This window comes from Atta colombica, unplaced genomic scaffold (assembly GCF_001594045.1).
Source record: "Atta colombica isolate Treedump-2 unplaced genomic scaffold, Acol1.0 scaffold261, whole genome shotgun sequence".
In the NCBI taxonomy this organism is placed as follows: domain Eukaryota; kingdom Metazoa; phylum Arthropoda; class Insecta; order Hymenoptera; family Formicidae; genus Atta; species Atta colombica.
This window is the reverse complement of record NW_017259361.1, coordinates 1296792-1308010: the sequence shown is the minus strand read 5'-3', so window position 1 is coordinate 1308010 and position 11219 is coordinate 1296792. Positions and strand designations below refer to the sequence as shown.

The window sequence follows — 11219 nt, the reverse complement described above, 5'->3', positions numbered from 1 at the left end:
TATATATATATATATATAGTAATTTTATTTAAATGGAAACTGCAATTTCTACTGACCTTAAAGATTTTGAACGTAACATTGTTTCTTATAAATTTGCTTTTATAACGCCTAAAAAAAAAGTTTACTCATTATTATACAATAAATTTTTCATGCGAACAAATTCAATTTATGTATTAATTAGTTATTATCCAAAGTACCTTATTTCCATTATCCTTTACAGTCTCGTTAATCTGGATAAACTCGAAAGGAATTATTGCAAGAAAAATACAAAGAAAGATTGTGATTCGTTGATAGACAACGATTCGTCCTCAAAAAATTCGAAAAGGTCAAATAAAAGGGAAAATACAAAGATCAGAGAAGAATCTTTGATGGATCATTTGAAAAAAATAGAGAACGGCGATTCCGTGGCAACTATAGAAACAGATCTTGATACTGAAGATCAATTACTTTATCAAAAACAAAATGTAGACGATAATATAACTGTCTCTAATGACGCTCTAATATCAGAGGCAGATAGACTCGCAAAAGAGAATCTGTTAAATTCCTCTGATTCAGACGGTAAGCAATTTGGTATCAATAAAAATACAATTATTGTGCATACGACTTCTTTCAAATATAAAATATTTAAAATATATGACACAATTTCTTCTCGATTATTTTGATGATATTTTTGAGATTCATTTGAAAAAAATTGAACATCTTTTTTTACTTCTGAACTTTAAAATTTGATTGAAGTTTATATAAAAATGGCTTATAAACAAAACTTCTAATGTAAAATTTATTCGAGTAAACGAAAGATAAATTTTTTTGTTACTTATCTGCAAACTTAATATCTAATTCAGTAAGATATTTTACATTTAAGTTTCTGCAATTAATAAACTTGTTGATTTTATGATGGATAAATACAGCATTTTTTAAAAATAAAGATTTACTCTTTAATATCTATAATCAAGATATTAAAGATTATTTTTTTAGTTTTTATTTTTCATTGATTTAACTTGAATTTCTCTCTCTAAATAATGAATGATATTTAAAAAATTTTTATATTGAATTTTATTTGAATCTTTTAACATGAAAAATGGTTATATTATTTATAATTATATATTTTATCATGAATATATTATGTTATTTAAATTTAGAGAAAGAAATGTTACTGGACAGTGATTCTAGCATAAAGAATGATGATACAAATGAAAAAAAAGAGAACAAGAAAAAGCAATATCAGAAGAAATCTGAAGAGAAAACTTCAAAAAATGATGTAAGACATTTAATTATTATTTAATGAAAGAAATCAATAGATTAAATAATATATAAACAGGGTATTTGATAAATACTATTTAGATGTGGTTGGTATTTTGCATTGGCATTTGCTTATCACATCTAAACGCGAATGATTAGGTGATTCACTTTCTTCAAATGCTTATAATTCAGAAACTATTAGAGCTTCAACATTTTGAATACAAAGTCACTAGTCAGAATCCAAATTATTAATTAGAATAGAAAAAAAATTCTAAATTATTTATTATTATTTATTATATTAAAAATCTGTTATACAAGTTTTGCAAGAAATCTAATTCTTCTATCTTTGGCCCAAATATTTTAGAACAAGAAAGATAAAAGCGATTGGAGGAGAGACAAGATATTAAGAATGAAATTATCTGATTCTGATTCTGATGCTGAAAAAGAAAAATGGGAGAAAAAACAAGAAAAACTTGCAAATAAATCCAAAAATAATAAGTAAGTTATTTGTTTATCTTATTTTAGAAATTATGTACGATCTTATTTTTCTTTGCAGCAGTGATTCTGATGAAGAAAAATCTTTTAAGTCTAAAAGGAAGAAAAAGAAGACTAGGCGAAGAATCATTGATTCAGATTCAGACATTAAAATAACAGATGTAGATTCTGATAACTCTTCTAATACTTCAAGCCCTTTTATGACACTAAATTCAAATGATTCAGATGACACGAGAAAAGAAAAAGAGAAATCGAATCGAAATAAGAGACGTAAACGTGGTGATTCGTCAGGTACAGATTCTTCGCTTTCAGAGAAGAAGTAAGTTGATATATATTATACTCATCTATTTTATTTCTGTCCTGTATGCTTAAGTTTACATAATTTGTAGACCAAAACCAAAACGAAAGCGTATTAAAAAAATGGCATCCGACAGCGATAGTACTGACGTAGAAATGATAAACTCGCAAGAATCTTCACCCGGTAAAAGTGGTCGAAAAAATATACGAAAAGTTTTAAAAGACAAGCAAGTAGCAGAAGATACGAAACAAGCTGCTAAAGAAGAAGAGGAGAGGCTTAAACGTATCGCTGAACGTCAAGCTCTGGTATATTCGCTATCATATTATCAATTCCATTTCTCACTAACATGTTTATTATACATAAATATTTTTTATTATATAGTATAACGAAATGTTTGAGATGAGACTTGCCGGTGAAGAGAAAGTAGACAAACTCGTTTTAGACTTCGATACAGAAACGAAGCAGGAGCTTGTTACTGTGCATAAGGAATTGATAAAACAGCTGAAGCCGCATCAAGCACAAGGCATCAAATTTATGTGGGACGCTTGTTTTGAGTCTCTAGAAAGGGCGAAAACTACATCCGGATCTGGATGTATAATCGCGCACTGCATGGGTTTGGGCAAAACGCTACAGGTGATTACTCTGACGCATACCCTTCTCACTCACGAAGCAACAAACGTTAAGACAATATTGGTAGTTTGTCCATTAAGCACAGTACTCAATTGGCGAAATGAGTACAATGCATGGTTGAAGGATTTGGATGATTTCGAAGTGTATGAACTGACAAAGTGAGTATTTGACTCAACATTTACAAGTTTTTTTATATTATTTATACTGTTATTTCATATTATTTATACTGTTATCTAGAGAACATAGTACAACTTTGCAATTAGAATTTTCATGACATATTATTCAAATAAAAATATTTCCAGATTTAAGAAGAATTTTGAAAGGAAATATCAACTGCAGAGATGGCAAAAAACCGGCGGTGTGATGATTATTGGCTATGAAATGTTCCGTAATCTTACGGGTCCAAATAAAAATATTCGGAAGGCTATGAAGGAAATTATATTGGAATGCCTAGTTGATCCGGGTGCTGATCTTGTTGTTTGTGATGAAGGCCATTTATTAAAAAATGAAGATACTGCATTAAGTAAATGCATGAGAAATGTGAAAACATTGAGACGTATAGTACTTACTGGGACACCTTTACAGAACAATTTAATAGAGTGTAAATATCTTATAAAATTTATTTTTGTAGTTGTATATTTTTAAAAAATATTTTGCATTTAATTATATTTTGCAGATCATTGTATGGTGCAGTTTGCGAAACCCAATCTATTGGGTACAAAGAAAGAATTTTTAAATAGATTTGTAAATCCGATAACAAATGGTCAATTCCATGATTCTACTGCTTATGATGTTAAATTAATGAAAAAACGTGCGCACGTATTGCACAAAATGTTAGAGGGTAGCGTGCAAAGATTCGATTATTCTGTGCTTACGCCATTCCTACCACCGAAACAGGAATACGTTATTTTCGTCAGATTGACAGATGTTCAAGTTAAACTATATCAATATTACTTGGAGAATGTTGCCAAGTGAGTCTCTTAAAGATCTATATTTTTGTTGTGCTTTCTTCTCGTTTAAATGAAAATACAATTACTAATTGCATTACTTTATGTGGTTGAATTATTTTATATAAAGTTATCATTTTTATGTTATATTAATTATGTAAAATTAAAAATGATTTAAAACACAAATATCAAATTAAATTGACTGTATTACTTTGTATGATTGAAAACACTTTTTCCTCTACAGACTTCTAATTGGTCAAAGAAGAACTCTCTTCGCTGATTTTCAGGCGTTACAAAGAATCTGGACGCATCCCTTAGTTCTACGTCTAAATGCAGAGAAAATAGAAAAAGCAAATGAGAAAAAGGATCTTTCTGATTCAGAAGGTTCGTTAAAAGATTTCATTGATGATGATACTACCGATACAGAGAGTAGCAGCAGCCGCAGCAGCAGCAACGATTCAAACAGTGACAGTGATGTTCAGGCGATCAATGAAAAAGATAATGCAAACATTCCTAAACGTAATACAAGAAATAATCCTGTCGGTAAGTTTCTATGTATTTTATAAATGAAAATGTAATTATTTACTAAACAGTGCATACATTTGCTATATCAAGTCATATAGTTAGTATGCACAGTTGCAAGCAAAAGTATTCATTTAAATTGATGCATTTTTTGTTATGTATATTTTTACTAAATCAAGTGTGAATATCTCTGTCCGGCTGACCTCTTACGTGAGAATAAAAAAACGAATAGCTCATAATTATGAACTATTTACGAGCTCTCTCAAATCCCAGGTTACAACTCTTGAGCTCGTAAATAGCTATTAATTCTGAACTATTCGTTTTTTTTTTTTTTTTTATTCTGACGTGATGGGGGAGCAGCTGAAGATATGAAAATGTATGCTTCTACTAATAAAAGTTTAAATTTTATTGTAGTGTGAATATATTTATTAGAATCTATTTATTAGAATAAAATTTTATGTGTGTGCATATATTGACTAGTAAGGCCCAGTTTTACAACTTACGGTTAACTCTACTAAGTGTATTATATTGTATTTATTACATTAACACTTTTGTAGCACACATTGTGACACGATTTAAATCAAACGCTCTAATACTTAAATCAAATATAAATAATGCAAATAAAATAATAAAATAAAGATATTAAATCTATATAAAATTAATTTTTTAGAAGAGGAATCAACGGAACAGATCAAAGAGACCTCAGAATCAGAAGTGACCACAGAATGGTGGTTGCAGTTTGTACAACACGAGCATTTTGAAGATATGAGAGAGTCAACTAAACTATTACTCCTGTTTGCAATTCTAAAAGAAAGTGAACAGATCGGTGATAAAGTGTATGTCTATTTTGTATTTAATTTTTTGTTACATAATTTTCACATTGCTATTATTTATTATTGTATTACATATAATTTAATAGGCTCGTATTCTCTCAATCTTTATATTCTCTCACCTTAATCGAGGAGTTTTTAAGAAAAATAGATGATCAGACTCAGAAAGACGAATCCTGTGACACTCTTGATAATCATACTGGAAGTTGGTCTTTAGGACTCGATTACTTCCGATTGGATGGTCAGACTTCGCCTGAAAATCGAAATTTATGGTGTAAGATATTTAATAGACCCACCAATGTGAGAGCGAGATTGTTCCTCATATCTACACGCGCTGGAGGATTAGGAATAAACCTAACTGCAGCGAACAGAGTGATTATATTTGATGCCAGTTGGAATCCATCTCACGACGTACAAAGTATATTTCGGATATATAGGTACTTCTTTTGACGTCTTTCATTGTCTAATCTTTTTTTGTAATTATATATTTCAAATCGATCGTCTCTGATTTATCGGTACAATAATCAATAGATTCGGACAAAAAAAGCCGTGTTATGTATATCGATTTCTTGCTGCGGGAACAATGGAAGAAAAGATTTACAACCGTCAAGTTACGAAACTGTCGCTTTCGTGCCGTGTCGTTGACGAACAACAAATCGAACGGCATTACAGCAATCACAATTTAAATGAATTGTATACGTTTGAGGGATACGATAAAGAAAAACCTACATTAAATTTACCTAAAGATAGACTGCTAGCAGAGATATTCTTGAAGTTCAAGGATATTGTGGAAAATTATCACGAACATGACTCTCTATTGGAAAACAAGGTAAGAAATTATTTTTCCTTTATATAAGAAAAATGTTCATGCATGTGACATTATATGTGTGACATTATATGATAAATTTATATTTAACAGGCGGAAGAGGAATTAGATGAAGAGGAACGTAAACAGGCTTGGTTAGAATATGAAGAAGAAAAAAAAGGAAGACCGCTAATAAATCCACAAATGACAAATACAGCTTTAATGATGAATCAGAATAATGCGTTTCTACAACAGTGTATGATGATGAGGAACTCCATGCAGCCTAACATGATGTCTCAAAATATATTTGAATACGAAAATCTCCAACAGCTTATTCGTAAAGATGTAAGTCCTAATATTATTATACAGGGTGTTTCATTTTAATTTTTCCAAGCAAATAATAGTATAGAAGATACGAAAAACGAAAAATTTTATAACTTCGAAGGAAACATGTGGATATCATTAGTTTGACCTTGGATAATTTAAAGATCGAATATGAAGATCACCTTCAATTTTTTAAATAGAAATCTATTTTTTATTGCATATTTTTATAGCTCATTACGAAAATTTGTTGAAATATTATTAATTAAAGTATTTTTTAATTAAATACATTTCGAGTTATGAAGTTTGAAAGTTATAGTATCGCCGACAATAGCATTATTACCAAGGTGTTCAATCGATGGTTAAAACCTCTTGAATATTGTTCAGAGTCATGATCTTGTCAACATATGTCAATGCCATTAAAGATGTTCTTACTTTCCCTTTACTGATATTATTTTATGTCTCCTTTTACTGATATTATTTTATGTTTTAAAGTCATAAAACTTTTGAAACGATTTTTGTATCTTCCATATTTTCCAAAATATTCGCCTGTAACGGGATTTTAAGGTAACCTACACACAATCAATAATAACAATATTAACAAATACTGACAATATTGATCGTGTGTGATTAAATTGATGAATTGTAGAATACTAATAGTGATCTGGATTTTTCAAGCATCAGTATCGCTTTATTAGAATCCATGTCACAGTATGTTACAGTGCAATAGATAATGCACATAACATTAAAGTGAAATATATTGTCAATAATACTCGTGTAAAGTTGTAAAAATACTAAACATATTGATGCATACTATCATTATAACTATATAGGGTCTATAGGATATAGAATCATCTTAACGTCTTATTGATTGTCGCTATCATTTACAGCGAATAAGAGCCGTACTTTTTTCCAGGATTATCTTTGCTTTTCCAGGATCGGTTGTCGCTAGTTAATGATAGTGACCAATCGTCGATGAAATGTTAGAGAATTCCATTACTAGGGACATAAAAATAAAATATCTTGTATATAAATATTCATAAGGATATATATATATATACACACACACACACACACACACACACACACACATATCTATATATTTGTTAAACAATTCCTCAAGTGTATAAATTATTTATAATTTTGAATAATTGCAGTATCCGAATGCAACACCGGAACAACAGAAAATGATGACGAATCGAGCTATAGTGGAAATGTATAATTATTGGGAAAAACAAGCTACGCTATACAATAAGCAACCTGTACAATCAGTACCGTTTTCGCCGGTAATAATTTATTTTAAACTAAAAATATTAATGATTCCAACGAATAAATCAATAAATGCTTATGTGAGTTGATAAAGTGAATCTTCATGTAATCACAAAGAACTGATTTTTTCGAAAAATTGATTTTTTCATGATTTGTGCTGTCATACAATTTTTTGTCCGAAAATATTTTTTTTTATTTGAATTTATCCAACAAAGACAAAAGGGATGATAGATTAAAGTGAGACATCTGTATAAAATGTAGTACGTATAATTTTTATAACATAATTTTTATAGAATTTTCAACAAAGACCACAAGCGCCGAATTTTCAACAAAGACCACAAGTTTCAGTAACGAACAATATGCATGTAAATATAAATGTTTGTTTATATATATTGAGCTGTACATTTTTTAAAAATATTGAATATTTTTTTGTAGTCGCAAGTTACGCAGTTGGGCCAATTGCTTTCGGGGCAATCGATGAATTATGTGAACGCGAATAAACCCGCGCAACTAAACGAAGGAGATTTAATTCCAAATTTATTTGCAAAACAGAATACCTCGTCGAATAACAATGTAGGCGTAACTGTGGACCAGGATATAATAGAGGTATGGTAATTGCGCTACATTGTCATTTGAATATGATGATAGGAAGTTTTTAACATGGATATAGTGAACACTAAAGTCGTGATATCCTTTTCTTAATTAATTGTTGAGAAGAAAATAACGACTTTAGCGTTCACCGTACTCTGGATAAAGGGTATTGTAAAACTCTCTAATATTTAAATGTAATTACGCTCTATATATATATATAAATTTATAGGTAGTTCCTACTACAAGTACTGGAATAACACGTCAAAGCGGAATGAGTAGCGTGCAAATAGCTGCGCAACCAATTGATAACAGTAAGATCCAAGAGGAGTAAATTTCATATATAAATATTTTGTACTGATTACGTTGAGATAGTATTATCTGCAGATTGATATAAATTTTGATTAGTTATAAATTAAGAAAGGAATGTGCACTGTATACGAAAATATTATTTTAAATATTTTCTATTAATTTCCTAAAAAATAATAGTACTGTATGTTAAAATTAATATTTGTATAATTAGATATAGACAAATTGTGCATTGTATATTTTCAAGATTTTAATATATAATGCAGAATAATACAGGAAATGAGGCACTTAAAATAGGCCTGAATAAATCTTCCATTTTGTTATAGTTTGAAAGAAATATTTTAATAAATCTTATTCTCTTGGATGTTCCTCTTTAATTCAATCAAGTTTTATTTGAAATATTTTTTTCGTCAGAAAGAGTTATTCAAATGGTTTAGTTTAAGTGCCTTCACTTTGTATAAGATCGTATGTTTAGGATATGTCGCCAAACGTTTACATATAACGAGGCTGTACTTTAAGGGTATTAAGAAGGATATTCAAGAAAAACTCATATACTACACATGTATTACAAAACCTTTACATATACCGAGGCTTTATTTAAGAATCATTACATAAAAATCTATATTTTACAATTTTTTACAATTTATTAAATTTACTATTAGGATACAATCGGTTTTAATCCATTATGGATGTATATAATATTTATTTTCCAAACATTTTTGACAGATACATATGTTGGTGATAAATTCTATACATTTATTTACATTTCTCATAAATAAATTATAATTGATTATTGCCAATTCATTTATTAATTATAACACGCCACATGTAGACAAAGAAATGTTTAAATATTTAAAATAGAAATAATGATAATAGATACTGTATTGCTGTAATATAAAAATGTTTATATTATGATTTTAATATCTTGGAAGAGCATTTCTCCATCCATCTTTTAGCAATACTCTAAGATATTTTTTCGTTTTTAACATTTCTGGCAAGGCTGCTATATTAAACTCTTCCGCTCTGTCCGTTTTGTGATCATATAATTCTTCTGCAATAATAACGTCCCAATCTGGTTTGCACGTCGTATGCACAAATGGTATCCAGGCGGTATAACGATAATCGCTAGTTTTCAAGGTATAACCCATAATGTTTATGTCTTTCAAACGGGGCTTGTCACTATTAGGATGGAGCATAGGTTGAATTTCTGGTCTTGGATATTGACTAAATGCCGCCTTTTTCCAAGGTATGCTCTGAAATATTTACAAATTAACGAGGATAGATTATAAAGATGGAGAACTTTTGTTTTATATAAAACGTTTGTATAATTCATAATGCAATAAAAAAATATGCCTTACCTGACATTGTAAAGTACTTTTTATAAGTGGTAATAATGTAATACCCTCGCTACAAGGATTGGGTATTTTGTTTTGAATGAAAATATTTTTTAAATGAGCATTCGTATTATTAATAACTTGACATATCGGTATGGGAACACCCGCTAAATTCGCGATCGTCGGAAATATATCGACAAGTTCCACAATAGCGTCTGTGACTCGACAGTGCTTTTTGGAATGTAACGCATTGCTTCTCATAGATTTATTATGTCTTTGGATATATGTCCCGAAAAGAGTTCTTTTATGTTTCCTTACATATCCTATACTTATATTTGAAGCGCCAATTTTTTCAACATGTAATAAGTATTTCAAGTTTTTATTTTCTATTTTATCATTGTTTGTAATCTGTGCATTATATCTCATATGATTTATAGATATAGCATCGTAATTAAAATCAAATGTGACTATTGGAATTGATATTATCAAAGGTACATGCACAGCAACATCGAAATTGCTATATTTGGACCAGACAGCATGTTCTCCAAGAGCCCAACCTATATAGTTAATATCAATTTACTATATTATATACACGATTGCTATGTATATGTTTAGAGATAGGCAAAATGAGTGTCTCTACTTAAAATAAGAAATGTAAAATAGTTGTAATCTAGCCTTTTCATTTAAAAATATAAAATATAAAATGGTTTTTAGACATCTATTTAAAATAGAAAATGGGCATTTTTTAAATAATTTTTTATAAATATTTATATTCTCATATTATTTAATTTTGAGTGTTTATCTTATATTCGTTTTCTTATTTTTAATATTTTAAGAGGGAGAATATCCGTCATTTTCCTTTTATGAGGTCTTATAATTAACTCGCCATAAAAAAAAAGAAAAACAAAATACAAAATTGGTATTTTGCATTTTGTTTTTCCATTTTAAATGCACCTATTTCGAATAAAGCCCATCTCTGTGTATATTTTATTTTATTTTATTATATTGATTAAACGTACCGTGATCAGATGTTAATATTACAATAGTATTTTCTCGGATCATCGAGACATGTAGCTGATATATAAGTTTGCCGATCATATTATCGATGTAAGATACAGCTGCGTAATACGATTGGATAATTTGCTTAGCAAACTTTTCTGAAAATAGGAATACCATCAAGGGACAATAAAGCTGGAAATACAATGAAAAATATAAGCAATAGGAACAGAGAATAAGAAATTTCAACCTATCAGAAAGCGTCCATTCTAGTATAAATGGCTTCTGAGACATTGAAGTTTGTTATTTCTTGTTCCTATTACTTGTGCTTTTCATTGTATTTCTAACTTAACATGCGTATATAATCTCTTGCGTAATAATTATTATATTATAATTATAAAAATACGTGAAAATAGACATTTTAACTACAATCCGGGATCCTATTCTTGAACACATATGAAAATTATAGTTTTTTGACCGTGATTAGTCGATTGAATACGGAATTGCTATTATGCGATATTTGTTCAAGAATGAGGTCTCGGTCGTCATCAATATGTAAAATTAATAAAAAATTAATACGAAATTAAAATAATTTAATTATTTTTTTGTCTATAAATATACAAAGTTTCATTAAAT

At 29.0% G+C, this 11219-nt stretch overlaps 2 protein-coding genes across 8 annotated transcripts in view; one reads left to right on the top strand and one right to left on the bottom strand.

Annotated features, from left to right (window-relative positions):
* Positions 1–8370, top strand: part of LOC108689247 (transcriptional regulator ATRX-like) — a 17528-nt gene extending 9158 nt beyond the window's left edge. For 6 of the 7 annotated variants that reach the window (XM_018195939.1, XM_018195938.1, XM_018195937.1 and 3 more), the window contains 17 exons: positions 221–558; positions 1140–1258; positions 1604–1737; positions 1796–2053; positions 2124–2337; positions 2414–2820; positions 2965–3263; positions 3339–3633; positions 3854–4152; positions 4802–4967; positions 5051–5398; positions 5493–5790; positions 5881–6111; positions 7245–7373; positions 7650–7721; positions 7792–7962; positions 8177–8278. In XM_018195939.1, the coding sequence (XP_018051428.1) occupies positions 221–558; positions 1140–1258; positions 1604–1737; positions 1796–2053; positions 2124–2337; positions 2414–2820; positions 2965–3263; positions 3339–3633; positions 3854–4152; positions 4802–4967; positions 5051–5398; positions 5493–5790; positions 5881–6111; positions 7245–7373; positions 7650–7721; positions 7792–7962; positions 8177–8278 (3880 nt within the window). Of the gene's footprint in view, positions 1–220; positions 559–1139; positions 1259–1603; positions 1738–1795; positions 2054–2123; positions 2338–2413; positions 2821–2964; positions 3264–3338; positions 3634–3853; positions 4153–4801; positions 4968–5050; positions 5399–5492; positions 5791–5880; positions 6112–7244; positions 7374–7649; positions 7722–7791; positions 7963–8176 lie in introns of all 7 variants that reach the window. The other variant, XM_018195936.1, reaches the window with a different exon arrangement.
* Positions 8371–9138: 768 nt separating this feature from the next.
* LOC108689219 (iduronate 2-sulfatase) overlaps positions 9139–11219 on the bottom strand; it is a 6896-nt gene continuing 4815 nt past the window's right edge. The window contains exons 7-9 of the mRNA XM_018195888.1: positions 10607–10744; positions 9612–10144; positions 9139–9506 (exon numbers count right to left, since the gene is read on the bottom strand). Of these exons, the coding sequence (XP_018051377.1) occupies positions 9171–9506; positions 9612–10144; positions 10607–10744 (1007 nt within the window). The 3' untranslated portion in view covers positions 9139–9170. The remainder of the gene's footprint in view (positions 9507–9611; positions 10145–10606; positions 10745–11219) is intronic.